General features: G+C 29.4%; 1 protein-coding gene across 1 annotated transcript; it reads right to left on the reverse strand.

The window, feature by feature from the left end:
* Window positions 1-1,244: 1,244 nt before the first annotated feature.
* On the reverse strand, window positions 1,245-27,233 carry LOC135925902 (alpha-mannosidase 2-like). Its single transcript, XM_065461465.1, has 22 exons — window positions 27,112-27,233; window positions 26,909-27,065; window positions 23,709-23,872; window positions 23,321-23,471; window positions 17,253-17,424; window positions 16,081-16,208; window positions 14,944-15,117; window positions 14,371-14,557; window positions 14,081-14,258; window positions 13,702-13,919; window positions 12,031-12,213; window positions 11,200-11,379; window positions 10,778-10,964; window positions 9,976-10,133; window positions 9,320-9,431; window positions 8,507-8,750; window positions 4,515-4,610; window positions 4,171-4,316; window positions 3,614-3,770; window positions 2,756-3,156; window positions 2,047-2,157; window positions 1,245-1,562 (listed from the first exon to the last, which is right to left on the reverse strand). The coding sequence occupies exons 2-22, from the start codon at window positions 26,964-26,966 to the stop codon at window positions 1,377-1,379; spliced, it is 3,591 nt and encodes a 1,196-aa protein (XP_065317537.1). The 5' UTR covers window positions 26,967-27,065; window positions 27,112-27,233; the 3' UTR covers window positions 1,245-1,376.
* Between the last annotated feature and the right edge of the window lie 282 nt (window positions 27,234-27,515).

A 27,515-nucleotide genomic window follows, 5' to 3' on the forward strand; every position in this document is an offset into this window, starting at 1 on the left:
TTATCCTCTACCCCTCTTCACATCACATCGCGAATGCTTGCGTGCACGCCTATATAGATTGATTATCACTATTGATCAATACTAACCATAATAGTTTACCCTATTTATGCTTTAGGAAAATCGTGGGTCACTTACATACTTTTTATTGAAAATTTTTTACGATTCATAAAATCTTTTGTAATAAGTGTTAATATGACAAACTATTATGACTTCCCTTATTTTTTCTTGGCTTAATATTAATGATTCAGTGTATGTCTATATTAAATTTGTTATCAATTAACATATAGAAGGTACATTTTTATCTATCTTATCATGTTTATATATTTTATTTTAGCTTACTTAATATATCCGGACCATTACATCGAAAGTATATATCTTTTAGCTTATTTTTTGGGCTTAGTTATTCATAATTTTTTAAAAAAAACTTAAGCTACAAATTCGCTCATCGGAACAAGTAAATTAAAGAAAGATATATTTTTTTATGTATAATTATTATCATTGATAGGAATGGGAAATAAAAACATTACTATAACCATAGGTATAAATTTTTTAAAGATATTGATTGCACAAATGAATTTTAATTTTAGAATATTATGAAAATGAACCATTAGGTAAAATATAATTATTTTTTCGCTTAGAGAAATCTGTAAATATACGTTTAGAATTACTATTAATTATAGTAATTGCTATTGCTTTATATAAGTATTAAAGAAACGCCTATATATTAAGGAAAATAATTCAATTTTTCTAATAATTAGTAATGTATTATTCTCATCTGCTAAGGAGATGAAATAATCAAGTCATTCAGTGGAAGGTTATTTGAGGCCAAATTTTCCAAAATTTAATATACTAATAATATTTTCTACAATTAAAAAAATGGAAGGAAATGAATAAAAAAATAAGTATCATTTTGACGAAAAACGTGAAATTTATAAAAGAAGTAAAATAGTCTTAAAATCTATTACAAGTCAAAACAACTTATTCCCCTCTCGATTTTTTTTCCATTTATATAATAATAGTAATTAGTGTTACTTGCCTTCCCCACTTACTATCTAATTATTCTTCTTTAATTCATTATTTAATTCCTATATTTTTTTAAAGTTTGATTTCGTAGATTTTTTTTGCCCCATACCTAATTTTATAGGCTAGTTTATAATTCAACATATGCGATATAGCCCTCTTTTCTTAAATAATATTCAGGGCAAATTCGCAATAGGAGATATTTCACCCTTTCCTGTGCGAAGTTCATTAAAAAATATTCCCCATTTTATAATGTATTTAAATTTCGAGTTACAACGTTGAGACCAGGTATAATATATTAGACATAATGCAATGATAATTAAATATTCGCATGCTCGGGAATTATATTATGATGATTATATATAAAAAATGGCTTTATAAGCTTGGAGTTCGAAAGGTTTCAATGCTATGATGTAATCACTTCCATTGCTCGTATCGCTGTAAAGTTTCGAATAGCTAATTTTTTCGGAAGTGAATGCTAAATTTGTAGCGTAGATATGTTTGAAATTCGAACGTGATGGCAGGAGTCGAGATAGGTCAATCTAGGGTTAAGTATTTAGAATATTTTTTTTAAAAAAAAAACAAATATAAAATAAAATCAACAAATCTTGTTCAACTTTAAGGAATTTTTTTTATTGAATGAAATATTCTAGAAGCGTCTGGAGTAAGGAGTAGGATTAAAGGTTTGAGAGATATGGGTTAGGAAGATATATCAATTAATAACAAGTCAAATCTGACAGGTCATGTGATTATAAATAGACCAATAGAAATTAAATTAAAATAAAATAGCCATTGTAACAAAAATTCCGCGCGTTTTTTTTAAAAATTTTGAAAGACCTGATTGAAGTCGGATTACCCATTCTGCGAATGTTTTAAACTACCCAATTTTTTACTTATAGATTTACTAAATTAGCAAAAAAATGACAATTTGCTTAAAAATTCTCAGAATAGGTAGTGGCTATACATGATTTAAATTTAAAAAAAAATTTGCTAAAAAATGTTTAGCAAGGAAGGAATGGAACAAACTTTATAGGAAATTTTTGAGGTATCCATTCGGTAATCGCAATCGTACAAAGTAGTATGAAATATAAATCCTACGGAGAGAGGGAAGCGAGATACGGGGTCATCAAAATTTTCCTGTTAGAAAATAAATAAAAAGTAAATTTAGGGAAAAAATGATTATTTATTTTAGTGTGGATAACCCCTTTGATATATAGGTTCGGTTCAGGTTCCAAGAAGAAATATTTAGGTTCGATTCAGGATTAAAATCAATGGTTTAGGTTTAGAAACCTTCCTCGAAGGTTCTTATAGCTTCAGTAATTTTTTTTAAAACATATGGTAAGCAACCGTTCATAGTTCTTTAATTAAGCTGTTTTAGGTGGGGGTAGATATTATATTTTTATATCCTAAATATTCTCTAACGACTGAAATCTGTTTAAATGTAACATACATTGTTATTGATTGTAGCAAATAGGTAGAATTCAGTAAAAGGTCGCTAAAATTTTCTACCCTTCCATTATGTGTAAAAAGAACTGTTATTGTTAGTACTGTCGATGTCATACTTTATCAAAAAAAAACTATCTTCTTGTTTTTCTATTACGCGCCATATTTTTTTAATGTTTTAAAAGTGAGTCAGTCGTCCAGATTAAATCTTTTTGATTTGGAAACTAATAAAAGAAAGAAGTAATAATTTCACAAAAAATTACCAATTGTTAATTTAATATAAATATAAAACCATATGAGGATCCCTCAGCCGCAAGGTTATAAGATTAACTAGATGCGAATTGGCGGGTAAGTAGTCACCGTTTCCGACATTACCTATCGCAGGCGCTTTCAGGGTCTTCATAATATTGTACCCTTTCTTTGCGCTATCAGAATCCGAACTCCGTAAAATCGCCGGGTGTAAGAGCCTAGCCGAGGCGTGCCATGCTTTATAATTTAGCAACCACGTATGGTCAATAGTTGGCTTTAGATCCATAAATGGTATGCGCGGATCCGAACTGACAGATTTCGAGCTCGAGATCTCGAAAACGAGTTTGAATTTGTTGGTGTAAGGCTCATTGTCCGCCATTACCTCGCCTAGACCGCGGTTGTCATCCTGAGAAAATTTTCGGTCCATTATGACTTCTAAACTGCCTAAATCAAAAATGGGTAAATTAAAGTTATTAAAATCCTCACTTTCATTGGTCCTTAAGGGATCCAATGAAAAAAATAAGAAATTTTTTGAATAGCAGATGAACGTAAAAAAGAGTTCACGTTTGATTTGTTGATTTGCATTTTTAAAGAAGTGGAAAAAATAAATTCAAAAATTTGGCCCATAAATTATTTTTCATAGAAAAAATAATAGGAGTGACTAGTAATTGTAAAAGGCTGTCAATCTCTCAACGCTGTCCATCTAAAATATTTTTTAGTCACCATACGAATTCAAGTTAGGCATTTCTGATGATTTGGGATAAGATGGGGTAGTTAATTATAAAATAAATGCCTTTCAAATTCAGTAAACGCCATTTTTAATTACAGTTACGACACTCATCCCCAAAAATAATAACAAAATATTTTAAAAAATCGTTCGATATCCATTTTTAAAAAATACCTAAATGCAAGCTGCCCACCCCTAGCGGCTGAGCCGTCAAAAGGGTCATTCGAACTTTGTCCCCATTATATGAATCATCTTCGATAAAACTAGAAGTCGGCATGGGATAAAAATTGGCCTGAATCGGTAATTTATCCAAAAAACGTCTTTTTTGAATCTAAATTTTTTTTTTGATTGTTAAAAAAAATAATGACGATTGGTTAAATATGCTTTTATCCATATCTATAATTGGGTTTCTTAATAAAAAAAAGATTTATTTGCAAAAATATTTTTATTATTTTCGGAAAATTACATTCTATTAAAACTTAATATTAAACGGTATCACCTCATTTCTGTGAAAAACACTTTTTTGAGAGCGAACGCAATACGTCAAGGGTAACGCGTTTCGCTGAAATGACAAGTCATCTAGATATTAAAACTTTCCAATGAGTGAAGGCTATATAAAGGGAGAAAAACCGAACCCTCAAAGGTAAGATTTTTGACCTCGACATAATTTAGACTAAAGGTTGTGGGAAGCATATTCGATACGAATATCCGCTCATTATTACCAGTGCTACCTGAAATCCATTATTGTCGGTGTAGAAATAACGTTTTTGGTTACGGATATCAGTGTCGATCCTCATGACAATTTCTTTGTTCGCATCGGTCGATGAAGCCATGTATATATCATTTTCTATGTGCAATATATCGTTCTGAGAGATGGCTAGAATATATTTCAAAAAAAAATACACATTTATATATTGTAATTTAGAGATGTTCAAATATCTTACAATCACCTGATTCTGATTTCGTTTCTTATTTTAGAGAGATCGATCTTTCTTAATACGATTTAGAGTTTCATAAATCATTATAGGGTAATATCTTATTAAAAATTATAAAGCAAAGAAGAAAAAAAACTTACCATCGTCGACTCCTACATTCCACAAGGATACTTTGTGAGTCAGATAAGAAAGAGAACCCATTGAATTGTCTTGATAATTGTCCTCGTAATCATCGTCTGTATTAAAATATAAAAAAAAAAGTTGAATTTTTATAACTCCCCTAGAGGTCGCACGGGTTGTCGTAGCCCAACCTGACTCGGGTACAGACATAAAGACCTTTTATTTTCTGGCTAGGGTTCGGGTTGTATGAGGTGTCTGACCAGAAACCCGACCCGATAAATATAACCTAAATAAAAAATTCGACGTCAACCTGAGTACATTTTTTTAAAAAAAATATGGCTTGTCCAAAGTACCCCGGATAAATTGGGCCTGCTGGTCTCTGATATATAGTTGTAATATTCATCATTCATATATTAATGTATATTCAACTTCGAATATCTTTTTTTATAATATAATACTAAAATACATTCGCGATCCTCAACATTTTGGTGTTAACATATATATTTTGGATTATGCCCTCTATCAAAACAAAAGATGGATTGGGTAAGCCTTAGTGCAGGCTGGACCTGGCAAAATTTTTAGGCCTTATTTTGCCATCTGCAGGCTTCCTATGAAAAATGCACATTTAATACTTTATAAATGTTCCATTTTTATAGAAAGTATGAAATTAAAATAATGGAAAGATTCAAATATAAATCGTTGGACCAATAACAAAAAGGTTTGATCGTTGGACCAATAGCAAAGGGGTTTGTTTATGTATTTTATTTATCTTAAGAATATATTTTTAAATTATACAAACTCTTCCACCCAACACTTAATTGACTTGGCATATCTTGAAATAAAAATGTACTTTTATTTTGCAAAACATAATTTTAATTTATTAAAAACAAATATTCTCACCAGCAGTAAATTTTTTATCCTGAAAAACTAATTTAAAAAAAAAATAATATAATACTTAATTAACACCAAAAATGAATGGGTAAATAAATTGAAAAAATGGAAATTTTGTTAATCACAATATTTGAATTAATAAAAAATATCAAAATTTTGATGCATAAAAGTTGGTAATAAGAGAATCGAAATTGTTTTCTGTATATTTATTCATTAACTTGACGTTGACAACCATATGAGAAGTGAGTGAAAGTATATCATATAACGCGCATCAAAGTGTCAAAAAATGATTCTTAAAAAATGAACGTCCTATTACAAAAAATGTTAGCTATATTTAAATATATATCTATTTGTTAATCGATACTAATCAATCAATCAATCAAGTAAGGCAAAACGAAAATAAACAAGCTCTTCGGTTTAAAATTAAATTTAACTTTAAGGTCATAACATGTAAATTGAAAACGCAATAAAATATTAAGAAAACTAAAAATACAAAAAGTGAATTAATAAACTCCAATAAAAAAAAAATATATCCATTTCCGTAAAATTGGTAATGGCTTGTTATATCAATAAAAAAATTTTCGCGCCTACTTTGAATATTTGAATTTAATGACAAAGATCTTAACCTGAGCCATGCATCCATGATCTCGTACAAATCAAATCAAATCGAGTATTATAAAAATTAACGTTATGTTATATAGTCGTCTCCTTGAATTGTAATAACTTTTAAGATGATACGAAAAACGATCATTATGTATATTAGATTATTATCAATTTTTTATACAATCATTCAAAAACGAACATACATAAACAAAAATTGGGGTGGGGGCGGAGGTTGTCATTTGGGGGAGGGGTAGTGTGAATTCACCACTATTGATAACTTAACCTGAATCTTGATAATTTAAGTTTCTTTTTCAAAAGCATATTATGGCAAAAATATAAGTTATATAAATAACCCTAATTTAATGTTCCTGTTACCTCTAATAAAATAAATTTTTCTTTGTTTGTTTAGAACCATGGATAGGGCATTAAAATGATATAACAACATCTGCGACAAATGCTAGATAAGGTATTTATATGGTTTATTATATATATATATATATATGTGATTAACGTTCGTGAAGTTTTTTATTATCAGCATGTATGATGTGATAAAATAAAGATAAATTATCTCATAAACTAATAATCACTTCATCAGCGACCAGCTGTATGCTGTCAAAACTTCGCCCATAGCTTCCTCTGGCTCCTTAACATCTTTTCTAGTGGCTAGATATCTAGCCCGTTCGTTTTGGAGTGGTAAGGTGTTGAATGTATTAAAGGGAATCTTCGAAATTCTCCAGAAATAAACTGATGGCCATTATCTGATACAATTTATTTTGGCCTTTAACGGCCCGATAATTGCTATAGACGTGGTCTCTCTCATCAACTCGACCCTCAACCCATTTAGTGTGTGTATCATCTCCAACTAACCGTTAATATGAATCTATAAACCCCGCTAAATCTAGATGAATGCGTTCCCATGACGTATTAGAGATGTTCCACGAATATAAAGGTATCTCCGTTATAATTGACCCATTATTTTGAAAGAAAAACATTAAACCAACATTTTGTTCAATACCTTTATCGCAATTAGGCCACCAAACATTTTAAAGAAGCATTGATTCCTGGATACCCCCTTGTGTATGATAGTTAATATTGATTTTCTTGACTAGTTCTACTGACTATTCCTTAAGACTATTACTAAAAAAACACGTTAACCTGAATTATTTTTGGCATCAAAACAAAACCAATTCATGCTCGATCGATATTTTAAATTGCTTTATTTAGCAGTCTATCATTCGTTGTTTCTCTATGGATGTTCAACTTTAATCGAGATATGTAACGAGTAAATCTATAGATTTATATTTTTAAATACTTGTTTTTGGTCGTTATTTGATTCTATACTTTCTATAATGGGAGTCTAGATAATATATTTGCCAGAATATGTTTTCTTGGACGTTATTTGTAGTAATGTAGGAATATATTGTAATATACTATTTATATATTATGAATTATTATATTCGTCAATTAGATATGATTATAATGATTTTATATACAGTTGTATGATTATTATAATATTGGGTGAGGTTAACTACCTAACACCCATAGCATCAATTGTAATTATAATTTCCGCAATTTCCATATGATTTAACAACCTTGTGAAATTATATATATTAAAGATTGAATAAACCTGTGTACGTAGTATAGTATTCAATTTCAAAATCATGGACGAACATTTTCCATGCCCTCTTAGCTAATCGACATTGGAGTCGGAGAAAAATTATGCACCAATAGAAAATGAGGCACAAGCACTCTTGTTTGGAAATGTTAAAATTTTCCACTTTTATTTTTGGAAAAATTTTTTTTATTGCGAACAGATCAAAAATCTTTGGAAAAATTATTTGGCGATAAACGAAGTAACTCAAATACAATGGGGGTTCCTCATATTCGTGGAACATCTCTAAGCCACAAATCGTCTTAGATAATGACTCTCGGCTTATTTCTGCAGAATTTCGAAGATTCTGTTTAGTAAAAAAAAAATATTAAATTAATACATTTACCACACTTAAGAGTCGATATTTTCATCACTAGATAAGATGTTAAGGAGCCAGAGGAAGCTATGGCGAAGTTTTAATGAGCCGCGAGCACCAATCTACTGGCGAGAAAAGACAGCTCACGATGAGCACACTCGAATAAGGGAATTCGAGGTTTCATAACTTGTATGAGGAGAGAATGAATTATAGAATCCAGAACTGGTGGACATTCATATTCGGTAGAAAGTAGGGATATAACGATACGGAAGCATCAAAAGAAATGGGGAAGCCAGAGAGTGAAAGAGAATATGGTGTGGGAAATAGATAAAAATTGGGAAAATGTAGAAAAACCACCTATAGAAGGATCAACCAGCGAAACAGAAAAACTGATGAAAATTCGGGTCGAATGGATATGTCTTCAATACTTCCCGAAATGGAAACAAAAATGAGACAGAAATCACAACGATCGAGGAAGCCTACCTATCTTCTGAATGAGGAGATTTAAAATCTTAAGTGTAGGAAAATGTGATAAATGCTATAACGTCTACCTTTATTCGACGACTTTTGAATGTTGTCGTAAATGAGAGGAAAACGCGTTAACACTTTCGATTCTAAGGGTCCCCTCATCACGGCGATAAAAGATTTTTGCGGATCGCGAACCGGATTCAGCTCCTTTGCTTCCGTTTCGGGCATGAATATGTAAGCACCGCTGGTCTGAGAGGTGGATTCCTTGGCTTCGTAGTAAGAGAATTTGAGGCGAGAAGTTATGGTACGCGTTTGGGTTATGTATTTCTTGTAGTGTTATTTTCGAGTTATATGGAATATAAATCCTAAACCATTTATTTGCCCTATTCCCTTTTAATTTTATATAATACGTTCCTTCCTTTTCTTTCTTTGTTTCAGATATAGAAAATTTAAAAAAAAAGACGCTCAATTGAAATTCAAATTTATAAAGGACAATTTAAACCCGCGAAATAAAAATGTCACCTTAATTTAGTGTTATTAAACGGTTCATTTTGAGCCGATTTTTAAGAACGGCTAACTCAATATTTTAGCCTAAAAAATATAGCCTAAGCCTTGGATTTCGCTAACAGATGTCCTAACCTTGGTTCCTTCTACAAGCAAAATCTTCAGGCTTGAGTTATATTATTCTGGATGAGATAGTGAGTTAGCCGTTCTTAAAAATCGGCTCAAAACGAGCCGTTTAACAACACTACCTTAATTCACCGAATATCTTCTCAAATAGCGATTTAAAGGAATATTTAAAGCAAATGGTTCGTGGTTAAAGGATATAGCTTCATTATAGATATAATAAAGATTAAGATTAAAAACTTGAATAGAAAATATATTGTCTTAAAAACCTGTAACAAGGCGGTGCTAGAGTCGAACATCAGTTTGACATCCGAATTGTAAATAGAAAATGCGTCAGCTCCCTCGTGGGTGGGGGATTTGAAACCCACCTTAAAACCGTTCCTTTTTAAATGGGGGAAAAAAATAGCTATTTATTTTTAATATTATCATTATATCTTTCTTAGGTTGATATAAATGAGTGTTATTTCGTGGTTAATTCGCGACTTTTAAATTAAATATAATATGAAATTTAATTAAATTATTTTTTTTGAAATGTAATATAATTACATTTGAAATATAATGAATAAATATTTTTTTTGTATTTATAACCGGAGATAGACCATCTTATCGAAAATAATTACAAATATGTAACGAGACAAAAGGTTTCCTTTTTCTAAAATTTGAGAAGCATTATATAAAACATGTAGGAAAAAAAACAAATCTAGGAATTATAATCTAAAGAAAACAATCGTTACATTCTTTTTTAATATTAGGATTACAAATATTCATTTTCTTTATTATTATTATTAAAAAGTAACTTAACGCAGGTAAGATACTTTTTAAAACTAGTAGCATGTAATAATAATAACACTTTTCTACCCCCTTCTCCTAATTCATTTTCGTCAAAATATAAATTTTGTTTAAATCATGAAGATGAAAAACAAACCTCTTCAGATCTCCGAGTAATCGATTGTATATCCTTCCACCACGATTCCAAACATCAATTCCCGCCAGGCTCGTTTGAGAAGATAGCAAACAGGATTGCTCCCTTTTTATCTCATACGGGGTGGCACTTAAGGCTGGCAACGTTACCTTGAAGACCAGCTGATTTAAGAAGAATTATATATGTAATTTGGTTAAATTAAACACATGGAGGAAGGAAGAAGAAAGTGATCTTGTTATCAAATAAATTAAAAAAATGCGCAAGTTTTTAAGTGTAAAACTTAACACAGTAATGCGTACAAAAAAAAAGCAGACGATAATATAATTTACAAAAACCAATTCTTTTTTTTTTAAAAAAAAACAAGGGATGCATTTGGTAAAAAGCAGACGTTAAATTTGCGTGAACTAAAATGGCGGATAGATTTACGATTACACAAAAAAAAGGTATATTTATGATGCGAAACGAAATGTCAATGAGTGTGTGTGCTGAGGATAAACAAGTTAAAGAACAATATTTTACGAATTTGCGGATAATTCTTTGGTCAATATCGGCTCACAAACTGTTACTCGATTATTATCCAATCAATTCAATGTGTACTTTCATCTTTAAATCAGAAGAAATATCTGGAAACGTGCCTTTATCTATCACAATCAATTTAGCCTTCCTCCAATCCTCCACTACTATCTTGATTACAAGTTTTAACATTTAGATTACTTAATATTTTAAAGATCGAATAGTATATTAATTCTAAACATCAATCTATCAAAAGAGTTATGGGCGTATTATAAATTATTTTCCTTCTTACCTCGAAGGCCCTCAATTCTTCGGTCGTAGAAAGTCCAGCGAATGGATCGAACTTGAATTCGGGATTTATTTGAGCCTTTATGACTTGCTTCGTGGCGGGATCTAACAGGCACACCTCTTTGATATTCACGCGTAAGGTGTAGAGTTCCTGCCTCTCTTGGGCGAGAGAATTGACTAAGTAAAAAATTCTTTTTTTAAAAAATACGTCGATTAAACCTGTGAAATAGGAATAATGACTCGAAGATAAGGTGAAATGCCTTATATAGGTGTGGTAATGGTAAAGGGCTGAGGTTGGGGAAAGTCAACATAAAATGGCTAGATTATAGATTTAATAAAAGAGCGACCAATCGCAATAATATATGTGCTCCTTCATTTTTTTTCTTTAACCTCAGATATATATAATAAAGCAACTTAGAGATTTACTTGCTATCCTGTTCCTTTTCGGGATCAAAATATATAAAAATTTTGGACTTCTCAGTTTCGTTTCCGCTAACGATGATAAGTTGTTCAGCGCCGTTTAAAAAGTTAGATGACGAAGAATCCAATAAGAGATTGAGAGACGAGTCTAATATTCTTTCAGAGATTTTTATAGCTCTTAGCATTCTAATAAATATATTTTTTTGGAGTAATTGAATAATATCAAAATAAAATAGATAAATATATGATTTTCTTTGGTTCTTTTCTTAAAAACTCGCCCAATTGATTCTGTATATAAATACTTAAAAATGGAAGACATTTCCTGGTCAGGCCTATAAATGTATGTCACCTGACCATTCCACAAATCTTTCTAACAACTTTCCCTAGTTTCTTCATCAATCCATGAAATTCTTTTTTTTTCTATTTCCATGTAGATCAAAGTTTTACGCTCACGAACTTCAAAAAGCATGGCTTATTATCTAATTCTTTCATTTTTTTTATTCCATTGTACTTATTCTAAATTTATTCATAAGTACAATGCAACTTATTTGTTGTGAGTTTCACATCTTCTCGTGTTATCAAATTTGCTACAATTGACCGGCGGCCTTCGCGAGAGAATTTTTTTTTGAAGCAAAAATCCTAGATTTCTACAATCGCCTCTCCGAAATATTTTTTATTTGCCAACACCCTTCCACAGGAGTCTATGCCTCATGTAAGATATATGGAGCCAACTGACCCCCCCCCGCCTCCATCTTATTTTTGTTATCAAAATGCCCTAAAATAATTCACTCCCCACCCCCTTAATAGAAAAGAAGCGATAGTGTAAATAGATCGAACCTGAAAGCATAGTCCTCCACAACATGATGCCTAGCTGTACCCGTTATACCATCGTGATGTTGAAACAATCCCAGATCATTCCGCGCCGTATCTAACAGAGGGTAAAAAATTTCCAGATGATCCCTGATAGTTGGCTGGCTTTGGTAGGTCACGATAGCCAGGGAATAAAATATTTCTGCCGCTCTTATAATAATTATTTAAATAATAATAAAAAAAAAATATATCCTACAATGATTTATAAAATAATAGCAAGGAACGTTTTTTCCCTCTACCTCATTCTTTTAGAATTTTTTTTTTTTTTAAAAATTACTGTATAAGAACATTCCGATTCTGATATGTTGTGTAATCTTTAGGAAATTTTGGGGCAAGGTTTTTACAATCGGATGCCCTTCCTGACATCAACCCCCTTTAGGTGGTTTTTACTCTCCATCGAGGAGACGGTGATCATATTCTAGACCCGGACCGCGGGGAACCTTTTAAACCCCCATTAGCCACCAAAACACGTTGCCACTCTCCGGCCACGATGGGGCTGAAGGTAGGTTTTCGGGAGTGAATTGTTATAAATATCTTTTCTTTTTCTTTTTTAAAAAAAAAGGCAAAGTTATTTCAAAAAAAATATGAAGCTACCGTTTAAGACTATAGTAAAACCCTGTTATAGATAATTTCCAAAGGGGGCAGAAAATTTAGTTAACTATGGCAACTGTTAACTTTACCCGATAGAGCTAACTTTCACGTTTTTTTTAAATTTTTTTTTATCTTTCTTTCTTTCTTTCTTTAATCCAGGTATTTAAATAATTAAAGATATAAAACTATAATCTACTCTTTCGAATATTATTCGATGGTACCCGGGTAGGCTAGTTTTTTTTTTCTAATCCCCTTTTTTCATTTTATGTTATCGTTACAGATCAAACCTATCAATTCTCAAATAATTATCTGCTATTTTCACCCAGCTTGTCTTTGGTCGCCTTTTGGGTCTTGTACCCTAAACTTCCAAGCAAAAGGCATTTATCCATTTAAATGTCTTTTGACTTCCGAAAGTTTCAACATGTTCAAACACCATTTCAGCTTATATTATCTCACGGCACCACCTATCGCTTTTATCCTAATCATTTAATCAGTTTTTTGCTAGTTTTTCTCTCTCAGAGATACCACAATACCTAATTAACCATTCATCCGTTTTTCCTAGCGTGGCTTCATGTCCCGCTGCCACATATTTCACAAATCACAACTTTTTTTACTTTCATTTGCATAAAGTTTTCCCTTCATAGCTAGAGAGACATTTTTGTCCGTTAAAATGGAAGACATCTCTCTGAACTTCTTCCACGCATATCTTAATCTTTGCCAGTCAACGCCTCCATATGTGCCATGAGTATTCGCTTGGGTAAAAAAAGCTTCCCACTTTTTCCAAAGTTCTTCCATATCCAATATCAGAATTAGTCTTATCACCATCGTCATTAATCAGTTAAAGTTTAATCACGTGATATTATAATATTTTCAAAAGATCACGTGAATGCATGTCGTGTCCTTTTCGTTTAAAATTATTATTTAAGAAGTTATTTAAGCGAATGATATTTTGATTATTCAATACATGTACACTTTTAAATAAATGTAAGCTTAGGTTACCATTAAAATCATTGGTATAAAATTTGTAAGCAAAAAAAAAATGAATACCTCAGTTTGTATTCCAAGATCCTCTCCATCCTCTTGTACTTAGGTCTGCTCGTGTAATACCCACTCCAATAATCGTTATCCTTGTCGGCGTACGTGAAAAAGTCTCCTCTCAAAACCGGAAACCTCTTAACAGATTTTTCTTTGGAATTCGCATCGTTCTTAGTAGTAGTGGCCTGTTTAATCGCTTCGAAGTATTCGGAAAGGGTAGCAAATTTAATCTGCGTTTAATAACACAACTTTGAGTATCTCAATAAAATATTTTCCAGGAAAATTCATCATTATGGTTACCCTGTATTAACAGTTGGCACAAATTCGCGGTAAAAAAAATGCCTATAGCCATGACTGGCGCCAACTGTGAATGCACGGTTAGGCATTTTACTTTGGCATTGTATTGCGGATGATTATTGAGGTAATCCATGATTTGCAGATAATTTTCCATTTGGTAAGTCCATTCCTTTCGCGTTTTATACCTAAAATCGTCGCCCAATGGCACTAAAAGATTGTTGGTCTGGTACAACTGGCTTTTTTTGCGATACTGATCAAGCAAAAGATTGGCTCTGCATGCAAACAATAAATAGATAGTACGTGGTGTTTAGTTATATTTTTTTTCTCTAAAATAATAGAATATATCAATATTTTTCTTCCCCATAATTATCCCACTAATATAACCTCTCTCTAACATTTGACGCGCTTATGGATTGAGGGGCAACATTCCACGGACAGCTTATGCCCGTGTTGGGAAGTCTGTAGAAATCGAATTGGCAACAAACCTTGGGGTCAGGGCCGCAAGTATGAGGTATATCGTAGAAGTAAAAGGGCATCATGTGACATAAAATGTCGTTGGAACCTACGAAATCTAAATATATAATTTGTTGTTTTTTCATTTTAAAAAAAAAGATTTAATAAGACCATGCCTAAAATTATTATTAAAAAATAACACTCAAAAAATTAAATCAATAAAATAATTTTCCTATAAAAAAAAATAATAAAATATTAAATTTAACAAAATAAGTGAATTATAAAATGATTGAGTGGCTTGATTATGAATAATATTCAACAAATATTGGCAGATCATATCTAAAAATATATTGATATTTTAATATTTGCAATTAAATATTGTTATAGATTATATTTTATATTAAGGATTATATTAATAATACTCAGAATTTACGGAAATTATGGCAGGAAATTCATTGATATCAAATGATATTTTAAATAAGATCTGATACATAATTCATTTACCCCAATTTTGCCTCCAATAAAACTCCAGGGACTTTGAGAGGGCTAACGTTTTTTTGACGAAGTAATGCACCCTTTGTATCAGGGTCGACTCTAACCCAAAAGACTTGAGGATGTAAGCGTTAACCGGAGAATGGCCGAACGGATCTATGAACCAGCCGTGCTTGGGTTTAATCCCTTATATATTTTACATCTTTATTGTTCTTGTAAGCTAAAAATTATTGTACACTTGATCTAAAGCCATTCAATTGGGAAGCTAAATTGTTACAAAATTAGCATCATGCCAAGAACGGTAAATGTAAAAGAGCTAGATATCTGGTTACTTATCTGAATCAGTTTCCAAACCACAAAAAAAATGAGTTATAATTATGATAAAACTATAACGTCACGCGTTAAGCGTGAAGTAAATCATGCTTTTGGAAACACCAATTCTGAAATACAAGTAGTATATCTTATTGCTTTAACCTGTTTGTGAATGGTTTAATGGGGGGGGGGGGGGGGATAAAATCGTTGGTATAATAGAAAACATTTGCTAACATTAGCATTATAAGCCAGAACGGAGATTATTGAAGTTCTAAATATCTGTTGTTAACAATTAAGTCCTCACTTATTTAAGCCTTCAATCAATTTGGCTAATCACAAAAAAACTAAGCAAATTATAAGCCAAAAAAAAAAAAACTATGACATGACGCTTGCTCGAAGTCAGCCAAACCTTTGGAAAGCAACTCTGAAACTTATAATAATTATATTTTTAAGCGCCTAACCCCGTTTGGTAGGTAATACATAGAAGAACGCATCATTGACAAAATAATAAAAATTGCCAAGATTTACAAAATGTTAGCACTAAATATCTGGGTGCGTCAACCTGATTAATACTCACTAATTCATCAATCAGTTTTCCCCAATCAGTAGACAAATCAGTTACAAGCAAAAGACTATAATGGAGAGCCTTATCCCCCCCCCTCCTATTTCAAATAAAATCTCCTTTCATAAAATATCAAAATAGAAGAGTTATTTATTCCGATTTTGGGGATATAAATAATTTCGGCATTTTTAAATTTCGCTCTAAAGTAAAAAAATTACTTACTTCCCAATTTAAAAAAAAAAGGATATTTTTTTAAAAAAGCATTAAAATGGAACCCAAGTGATTGTGCAACCAGACGTTCCCTTGTATCATTTGGCCCACCATGGCGGAATAGTGGGTGTTCGCTTCGTCATTCATGACCCAACCCCCGTTTACGAATTCCAATCTTCCTTCTTCCGTGAGTCTTTTTTTTAATATTTATTTAATGAAAAGTATGATAACAATCTTGGGAAGAGTTTTCAGAAACCTAAAAAAAATGTTTTACACAGTAAGGAAATAGAGTTCCAAACCCTTCTGTCATCTATGAGCAAGATCTCCAAGCTCACATAAATGTTACTTTTGGCTAAAATCTTAAACGGGCAGTTTTTAAAAATCGATACAAGTCCGGCTTTTTTTCTAGCAACACTAGAGAAAGAAATATAATTTTTTTTAAAAAAATCAAAAAATCTGTGCGGCAGTTAGCGGGAACGGCGGGGGTTATTTATTCCAATAATCTATTATTTCTTTAAAAAAAACAATAATCCATGATTGAGTTATAGTATTAGAGATAAGATCTAGATTTGGAAATCAGATTAAGCTCAAGGAAGTAAAATTTTTCCCAGATTTTGGGTTTTAGCTAGTGCTGTTTTGATTTTGGCCGATTTTTAAAATTAAGATTTTATAACCAAAATAATATTAAGCACCCCTTAAGATTTTTGTTGTTAATACATGCCTCCAAACCATGCTCAACACATGAACGGACTCTCCTGTGTAGTATTTTTTGGTTAGAATATTGTAGCCGTTTTCAAAAACTATTGGCAACGGGTTATTAATTTACTTCAACTTTAAATAATCCGAGGAGGTTTTTAAAAATATGGGTTTGGAATACCTGTCCTATAAATTTTTGTTTTACTTGACAAAACCCCTTCCTAAGTCATTTTTTTTTTAAATGAGAGATTAAAAAGTTTCTGGAAAATTTAAAGCCGGTAGTGAGTATTCTAAGGTCTGCACCCAATGATGCATATATTCAACTCGGCAATTCATTAATAAAAAGTGTCCAATCAATACCTGAGTCATTAAGCTACACCGACCTAACTTTTCATTTTTTAAATATTGCTTTTATTTTATAAATTTTTTAGTATTTATATACAAAAATTTACCTTGTAATTTTTCTGATATAGAATTTGAAAAAAATAAATGTATTTTAATTATTTATCAAAATAAAAAAAATCCTTTATAAAATGAAAACTTTTTAACGGCTGCTCTCTTTTCATTGGTAGTTGAGTTCCACCAATGGGAGAAAAACGATATTTCGGCATATATAAATTTCATTCTTGGTTCGGTGGTCAGGTATTCAACCATGTAATCTAATATGTACTTCGTTTCTGTGTCGTAGTATTCCAGGAAGGTTTTGTGCCAGCCTGCGAGATGTTTGTGGTGACATGAGCATATATTTGTTTTTATAAAAATATATTTAAAAAAAAGTTTGAGATTTATATAAAAGATTGCGATATACATTTGCGCTCTTGGCAACTCTCACTAATTTGACCAAAATTTTAAGTCCATTAATAAATTGGGCATTTCTCTAAGTTTGGCAAAAGTCTTGGCACCAACGGTGGGGGAATCAGACAGGTTTTACTGTATATCAAAAATTTATAAAAAAATGTCGGGTTATGTTGTGTATGTCTTAAATTTTTTTTTGAAAAAATAAGTTAAAACTACCAGTTTGAAATCGAAACGAAAAATAGTTCTGCTTCCGGTTATTAAAATTTTGAAAATAGGAATCCAGTTCAATTTCCGGTTGCTAAATTTGATCCGCGGGTTCCAGGATGTGCGTTATTTTAAAAGGAAGCAAAGATTGCGTTACCAGAATTACTAACAAACAATAAGGATACTAGACTAAGAGACGACAAGATGATCTACCTTCCGGAGTTCTTATGGAGTTTATAATTTAGGTTAGAACAAATTCTGCAAACATTTTGTTTCTAAAAGAATTTGTATGCGTTCGACTGTTCAAAAAAATAAAATGAACACGTTAGCATTCAATCTTCACTTGCAAAGGAATAATAGATGATATTTTCGCAAATTATCCATCTATAGCAACATAAATCATAAATTTTGGAATGGAATGAAAGGCTTAAAATTTTAGATGCCCTGCCGAGGGTCCAGCAGGTCCGTGAGACTTTCCACTGAAACAAACCTCATCGAATAAGTTGGGATCGGAATTGAAGGTTACAGTGATGTGGGTTAGGTTTAATATATTTAATAAAAATGGGTCTTATCGCATTTCAGTAAAATTTGGGCATTGAGTGAAATTGATATAATTTGGTAAAATGTTAAATAACGCCATTTATCTTTACCAAAAAAAAAATGAATATACGTTCGCGTTCATTCATCGAATCTAATAAATAGGCTAATGATAATGCACGCTAAGCGTGCACTGTTTTTTCATGATTTTCATAAATTACCTATCACGCCAAAAACGTCATATGTTTATTTTTATATAAGTAAATAAATAAACTTACGAATGTAAATGTAAACAATTATTTAAACAGTCAATTTATATTATATAAGTAATCGTATTTATATACTTAGTTACAATATTTAAAATTTAATAAAACAGGTTATTCCTTTTACAGTACCTGTTCATTTTACAGTACCTTGATAGCGAAGTATTTTTATACTCAATTTATATTATAAAAGTATATTGTTATATACTTAGTTACAATAATAATTTTATATTTAAAATTAAATAAAACAGGTTATTCCTTTTACAGTACCTGTTTCTTTTACAGTACCTGTTTCTTTTACAGTACCTTAATAGCCAAGTATTTTTATACTCAATTATATATTATAAAAGTATATTGTATTTATATACTTAGTTACAATAATAATTTTAAATTTTAATAAAATAGGTTATTCCTTTTACAGTACCTATTTCTTTTACAGTATCTTGATAGCCAAGTATTTTTATACTCAATTTATATTATAAAAGAATAATAGTTGTTTAATTTATAGTTATGCTTATACAGGCACACTGGACAGGTTAAATGTAAGCCTTTGTAGCTACCCACCCTATTCAAATTTTTTACTTAAGTTGTTAGGCCCACCCTGGTTCTCTTTAAATACAAGCCCTAATCAAAAATGTATGTAGTTGAACATACAAATAAAAACTATTTGTGATATTTGGAATGGTTAAATTAAATATACTACCCCTTATTTACCATCTCTCTATTAATTCAAGATTATGATATAAATATTAGCACAAAAAAAATCCATATAATAATGATTATTAATTTATACCCAACTCATTAATATTTTTTACCCAACTCAGGCCAAATAAAATTTTCAAAATATTGCTCAGACTGGCCTATCATGAATATTTTTTATAAAAAATCTTATATTGATTCTTATGGATGAATATCAAAGCAATTTTGATCTAGATGAAGAAATAATTTCTACAAGTCAAAAAAAATTAAAAGTAACAATACATATTTTTTTAAATAAGGTTATCTATTCTATAATCTATTTCATAGGTTGGGGCACAATTTGTAACATTTAATGACTTGCGAGAAGCTATAGATAAATATGAAAATCTAGTGTTTACTAATTACCATATAGCAACATGTACCAAGCTTGGTAATTTTGATGAAAACATAATTCAAACAATACAATACAAATATATACGTTATGTTTGTATCCATGGAGGAAGACACTTTAAAAGTCGTTGGAAAGGAAAACGACTCACCCAAACTTTACAACTAAATTTCCCAGACAGCTTTTCAGTAAAGCACATAATAATAGGGGATCTACATAGGCTAGAGGTTTCCAAAATGAATAGTGGGCATAATCATGATTTGGGAATATATTTTTAAGAAATATACAATTTTTATTTATTAATTTAGATTATAATTTATTCATGCGTTTACCTAAGCAACGTAAAATAAATGATGAATCAAGATCATTAATTGTCAAGTGCTTAGAATATGATGCTTCAATTCCTAAAATAAAATATGTCCAAAAAAAAGGAATTTATGCTACAAATCGTGATTTATATAATATAAAAAAGAAAATACTATCAACCAGGGGACTCTAAGCTCTTGGATGTTATCGACTTATTAAAAAATCAAAACCCTGATAATATTATCAAAATAGTTAGTGAAAATAATAGCCTTCAGGGGATATATTACCAGACCCAAATATGAAGGAATACTTTAGTGCATTTCCAGAGATTCTCCTGGTTGATGCAACTTATAAATTAAATTATTATCAAATGCCAGTATTTACTCTCTTTGTTATTGATGGCGAAGAACAAACGAGATTTGCTGCTATCTGGATAATTTCTTAAAAAGAGTTAAAGATCAAACCTTTTCTTTTATTTTTAGCATCTTTGCGTCTTTTCAAATATCCAGGACTCATTTTTTCTGGCATTTCAATATTTTTAATAACATTGAAATTGATTTCTACTTCACTATGTTTCTGTGGATTTTCTGGTTTTTGCATAACATATTCTAAATAATCATTATTTAAATTTACAGAAACATTAAAATTTTTTTAATTAAATATAAAATGATTACCATTGTCATTAAATTTAAGTCCTGATGTGGGATAAAATATTTCAATGGCATGTTCAAATTTTTCAATAATTTTAGGATTTGGCTGGCATACATCCTTATAAATATAATTTAGGTATGAATATGTTTTGTCAAATGCATTTTGATTCATTTCAGATGATATTGAGGCTATATTTTGAATGATATCTTTAATTTTTCTTAATTTTTCGTCAGATGACAAAAAAATTTTTTCTTTTACAATATGATTTATTGTCATGCTATGATCAGATATAATATCATTCTGATAAATATTATTGGCAAATCTATTTATCCTTAGTCATATAAACTTTAGAATTCATGAAATAATCTCTCTGATATCTTGGGTGACATAAATTTTGATCATATAGATCCATACAATTGATCTTTAACTCTTTTTAAAAAATTATCCAGATAGCAGCAAATCTCGTTTGTTCTTCGCCATCAATAACAAAGAGAGTAAATACTGGCATTTGATAATAATTTAATTTATAAGTTGCATCAACCAGGAGAATCTCTGGAAATGCACTAAAGTATTCCTTCATATTTGGGGTCTGGTAATATATTCCCTGAAGGCTATTATTTTCACTAACTATTTTGATAATATTATCAGGGTTTTGATTTTTTAATAAGTCGATTACATCCATGAGCTCAGAGTCCCCTGGTTGATATAGTATTTTCTTTTTTATATTATATAAATCACGATTTGTAGCATAAATTCTTTTTTTTTGGAGGTCATATTTTATTTTAGGAATTGAAGCATCATATTCTAAGCACTTGACAATTAATGATCTTGATTCATCATTTATTTTACGTTGCTTAGGTAAACGCATGAATAAATTATAAATTAATAAATAAAAATTGTATATTTCTTAAAAATATATTCCCAAATCATGATTATGCCCACTATTCATTTTGGAAACCTCTAGCCTATGTAGATCCCCTATTATTATGTGCTTTACTGAAAAGCTGTCTGGGCAATTTAGTTGTAAAGTTTGGGTGAGTCGTTTTCCTTTCCAACGACTTTTAAAGTGTCTTCCTCCATGGATACAAACATAACGTATATATTTGTATTGTATTGTTTGAATTATGTTTTCATCAAAATTACCAAGCTTGGTACATGTTGCTATATGGTAATTAATAAACACTAGATTTTCATATTTATCTATAGCTTCTCGCAAGTCATTAAATGATTCAAATTGTGCCCCAACCTATGAAATAGATTATAGAATAGATAACCTTATTAAAAAAAATATGCATGGTTACTTCTAATTTTCTTTGACTTGAAGAAGTTATTTCTTCATCTAATCAAAATTGCTTTGATATTCATCCATAAGAATCTAATATAAGATTTTTTTTTAAAAAATATTCATGATAAGCCAGTCTGAGAAATATTTTGAAAATTTTATTTGGCCTGAGTTGGGTAAAAAATATTAATGAGTTGGGTATAAATTAATAATCATTATTATTTGGATTTTTTTTGTGCTAATATTTATATCATAATCTTGAATTAATAGAGAGATGGTAAATAAGGGGTAGTATATTTGATTTAACCATTCCAAATATCACAAATAGTTTTTATTTGTTAAATATAAAATTATTATTGTAACTAAGTATATAAATAGAATATACTTTTATAATATAAATTGAGTATAAAAATACTTGGCTATCAAGGTACTGTAAAATGAACAGGTACTGTAAAAGGAATAGGTACTGTAAAAGGAATAACCTGTTTTATTAAAATTTAAAATTATTATTGTAACTAAGTATATAATTACAATATACTTTTATAATATAAATTGAGTATAAAAATACTTGGCTATCAAGGTACTGTAAAAGGAACAGGTACTGTAAAAAGAATAACCTGTTTTGTTAAATTTTAAATATTGTAACTAAGTATATAAATTCGATTACTTTTATAATATAAATTGAATGTTTAAATAATTGTTTAGTTTTTCAAATAGAAAAAATAATAAACAATAACATTTACATTCGTAAGTTTATTTATTTACTTATATAAAAATAAACATATGACGTTTTTGGCGTGCTAGGTAATTTATGAAAATCATGAAAAATAGCCTAATAAATATTTAATATAAATAAATGTCTATTTTGGCAATAAGACCACATCACATGTTTAGTCGTTCAATATTTTTACTTTGCATACGAATAGAATATAATATATTATAATGTATAAAATAATTGTAAAACAAGAACAATAAAATATGATCAAAAACTTTTATATTAGTTTTTTTAAAAAATTATCGTCTGATAAACACAAAGGGCGATGCTTAGTTAAAAACGAAATTTACTCCACTAAAAAAAATGCGTTAGAAAGTGAGCGAAAATGGGATAGCCGTATTGTATTTAATACTTAATCTTTCTTCCAAATTCCTCGCCGAAAATAAAGACCAAATTTTATAAATCGATATTTTGTCCTTAGGAGGGAGGGGGGCTTCACATATGCTTATTTTTATTTATCCTGTTCTGTGGAAATCTTATCTAATCACTTTACTTTTCTAGCCAATAATCTATACCGAATGTATGTATTTTAATTTTTATATAATTATTCATGAAAATTTTGCGCATATGTAAATTATATAAAAAAAAGAAGTTAATAGGCACCTATCTTTCTTTTTTGTAAGTTTAGAAAATTTGCCTATTAAATTGTTTGTTTTTTCTATAAAATTTAATTTTTAGGTATTACAGCTGGGTAAAGCGTTCTTACCGGGGTCATTATGACTATGGGGTACTATAAATATATTAAGCGGGTTGTCGGGAGTCCAATCCTTCCTGGAATTGTATTTAATGCTGAAGCCTTGTTTCCATACCCCTCCATCCTGATTTTCGAACGTCAGCGAATCATACAAATCCAGCATCTTAATATAATTTTTTTTTCAAAATGAGCTTCTTGTAAATTATATAAAAATCCCTAGGACCAACAAGCCCCCAGCCCGGATTGGGTTCAAAAAGGGTACGAAGGGGCAGGGGCACATTTGAACCAGGACAATTTGGTATCCTCCAGGTTTCCGTATAAAGGTTACATACATCTATAGGTTAACAAATCAGAGGCAATAACACTTCGAATAAAATTAAATTAAGCTATAATTACATACGTCAATATCAATGGCTGGATTATGAGTTGATGCCCTGATAACTGAACATTGATCGGCATTTCTTGGCTTTAATGTGTCAGAATCATTACGCTCAGTTTTAGTCACGAATTTGGAAGCTATGGCAACGGTAGAAATTTCGTCGAGTTCTTCGGTGATTGGATTGTCTAAAATTAGTATTTAGTAGAAAAGTGAGAAGGGTAAGAAATGAGATAATAAATATATTAAATTCCGTCAAATTTTTAAAATCTTGTAATAATAATAATGGCTCAATTTAAAAAACCAAATTTATATATAGTACACATATGCATGTAATTTTTTTTTTTATCTCAATAGAATGGATGTTAAAAAAAATAAGTTGAATATAAAAATTAGAAGTGCGCTCATACCATTTTTGTTGGGCCGATACTAATACAGTTACAAATTTTTAGTGTTTAAGTGTCTCGATTTTTTATTTAATAATGAATTAATGTTCGATCTAGCCGATATTTTTAAAAAACGACAAACTCAATATCTTAGCCAAAGCTCGTAGATGATAGAAATATTTCCATATGTTAAAAAATATGGCGACTTGGGGTATTATTATTTTAACTAAAAAATCTTAATTTAGCCGTTTATAAAAATTCGGCTAAAAGAGATCGAGTCGTTTAACAAACTTATCAGGGGAAGAAAAAAAATTAACACCATCTTTCTTTCTTTCTGTATGGATTAAAAAATTATTTTTCATAGCTGCAGACCATAATGAGGAATATTAACTATTATTGTTTGAGCAGAGTTTGAAATGCCTTCAAAACAGATGTTTTTCAGGATGCCCAAACCAACAGAATTCTTGCTCAAACTAGACCTAAAATTTATGCACAAACAAATCTTTCACGATTGAAATCACTTTATTTTATGATCTATGCTCAAAATTTTGGTGGAAAAAAAAATCTATGTTTTTATGAATATCAGTCACACTGGTATTAGTTAAAATTAGGATTGACCAATAAAAACAACTTTAATTAAAATGGCGATTTAAATCACCCCCTGATTCTTTTTAATAAAATTCTATTTAATAAATTTGATTAAATTTACCTAAGGTATGAAGGAAAACAAAGATTTAGATTATTCCACAATTAAATAATTTTTATATGAACAATATTACTAAATTGTACACTAGTAATTATTACTTATTAAACAAAAAAAAAATAAATTACTTAATATATTTTGATTTTTATTTATTATTTCATCTGAAAACATAATTCAATATAAAGGGTCAGATTGTAGTTATTTTTTTTTTTTAAACAGTTGAGCAAATATTTTAAAATCTGAAATTTATCACCGAATATTTTGATATAAATCTTAGGACCAGGGATGAGAACGCGCACCCACGACATTTCGTTGAACCAAAACCGAACCCTTTTTTAAAATTTAGAGTTCAGGGTCCAAATTTTATAATTTATTTATTTTAAATTATATGTAAATAATATAATATAAAATAAAAAACATGCAATTTTACGATTTTCATTAATAAAAGATTTCCTATTAAAAAAAATACATTTTTTTGTTTCGTGGAATCATTTTTGTTATATTTTAAAGAGTCAGCCATTTTTCGTTAAAAATTTTTAAATTTTTACCCAGCAAAGCAGATTTTAAAAAGTTTTTTTTTTATTATTATAAAGATGATAATATATAATGATAATAATATCTAATTTAGGATATTGTTTGTGAATTATTAAATTGATAGTAAAAAAAAAAGATGTACAAAATCAAGCAAGTGGTAAAATATTTTTATAAAAATTGTAAGTTGCAAATAAAAATGGTGGCCCATTTATTTATAAAGTAAAATTTAAGAAATCAATTATAATATTATTTCCTGGAATATATGAGAGATCTAAATTGTAATTGGAATAAGGCAAAATCTTATGTTTAAATAAATTTTATTTAAATTTAAATAAATTGTTTTTTAAAAAAAAAAAATTAAATTTGTAGATGAAAATCAAGGTTTTATTTATTAGCTGAACATTTCAAATTTAATGATAAGGGAATTTCTGAATTTAGAATGTGATTTAATATTAGCAGGGGAGTCATAATAGTAATTTACAGAATCATATAAAGAGGAATCACTCAAAGTATTTTGATGAGTATTTAGGTAAAAAAAAAGAAAATCATAGAAAATTTGACTAAAACCTCTATTACTAACAAATCTGATATAAAAAATATAATATTAATAAAATTGAAAGATATATTATTATACAAAAACATCTATTCATATTTCGATGTCAGAAGAAGATCTAACAAATGCTTTGGTCTAACCCTAACCTAGAAGTATTCTAGTAATAAATATTCAGTGAGTTTGAAATAATATTATCGTATTAAGAAATTTGGCTCTAAAAGAAATAACTACAGAAGATAATACTAAAAAAAAATGCTTTTAGAGACCCTGAATAAATTTGGCATTCCATTAAACAACCTATATATTACAACAACCAGGGTGAAAATTTAATCAAGTCTATAAGATTATTAAATGAATCTGTGAAAGGGGAGAATTGGGATGAAGATGATATAATAAATAAAGAAATAGCAGATCAGGGCCAGGTGTAGAAAGATTTAACTCCCGTTTTTAGCACTAGATGTACAGCACACACATTACAGTTAGCCATTAATGATTTTTTTTTAAAGTTATGCAAAATTGATTATTGACCAAGCAAGACAATTGGTAAAATTTTTAAGAACTTCAACGATCATTAAAATCTTGAAATCACTGAAAATGATTATTTAAAAAAAAATTTTTTTAAGGGTATAAATTTAAATTTTATTTCTAAAACTTTGCAAAATATTTTGCATGATTTGCCTGTCCCATAATTTTTTTGGCATACTGTCCCTGATATGTCCAAGAGCATAATAGGAAGTCTAAAATTTGGCCCAAATTTTGGTTACATAAATAGTTTAATACAGAACAACTAAAATAATATTTTAAAGAATTAGTAATAAATATTAAGTAATAAAACATATTAAAATTACTTATGCTATTTGATTTGTTTTAAATTTGAATGTTATTATATAAAATAAAATGAATTAAAGTAAAAAATTGACTTTATAAAAGATCAGTCAATTATTATAAATTATTTTAATTAATATTAAAATATTATTTTTTTAGCATCTATAACAGTTTTCAACAATAGGATAGTGAATAATAATATTATTAAAGAAATTATGCTTACCAAAAAATGCCTTTATTTTGTTAGTAGATATCTCTAAATTTGAATAGTTATCATTCATTGATAATCCTGGATGAAGATTTTTTATGATTTGGGAATTTTTTTCTATTTCATTTTGAATAATTTCTAAGGAATCAATAATCTTAATACTGGGAGCTTTCTATAAATAAAAATTAATTAAATATTAATAATATAAAATATGGTACCGGTAAAGATTGAATGATAAATAAATTATTATTTTTATATAATAATATTAGACTAGTTAAAAATACAAATGGTATGACATACAACAGTATTTTAATTATTCTACGATTTAATCTGAGTCTCATTTTTTAAATATTGACATATGACTTCATGAATGGAAAGTGTGCTCTTTTTCAATCTTGACCAACCAGGAATTAGTCAATAGAAAAAAATATTAATTAAATTGAAGAAATAAAGTAATATAAATAAATCCATGCCAATCTTTGCTTATATAATACATGATGCTGATTCCATATAATACATAAAGCACATTTTTATTTTTTTCATATGATATCCTCATTAATTATATATCTCACTACCTGAGACCAGGGGCGTCACTAGCTTTTATAATCTCAGGGGCTCAACT

This window comes from Gordionus sp. m RMFG-2023, chromosome 3 (genome assembly GCF_954871325.1).
Source record: "Gordionus sp. m RMFG-2023 chromosome 3, tfGorSpeb1-WG-v2, whole genome shotgun sequence".
NCBI lineage: Eukaryota > Metazoa > Nematomorpha > Gordioida > Chordodea > Parachordodidae > Gordionus > Gordionus sp. m RMFG-2023.

Excerpts from the sequence above, each read along its gene's own strand:
- LOC135925902 (XM_065461465.1), bottom strand. The coding sequence starts at position 26,966 with ATGAATGATAACTATTCAAATTTAGAGATATCTACTAACAAAATAAAG. Across the intron at positions 10,134-10,777 it reads AAGAATTGAGGGCCTTCGAG|CTGGTCTTCAAGGTAACGTT; the intron begins GTAAGAAGGAAA and ends TTCTTAAATCAG. Across the intron at positions 3,157-3,613 it reads GGTGGGCAGCTTGCATTTAG|GCAGTTTAGAAGTCATAATG; the intron begins GTATTTTTTAAA and ends TTTTTGATTTAG.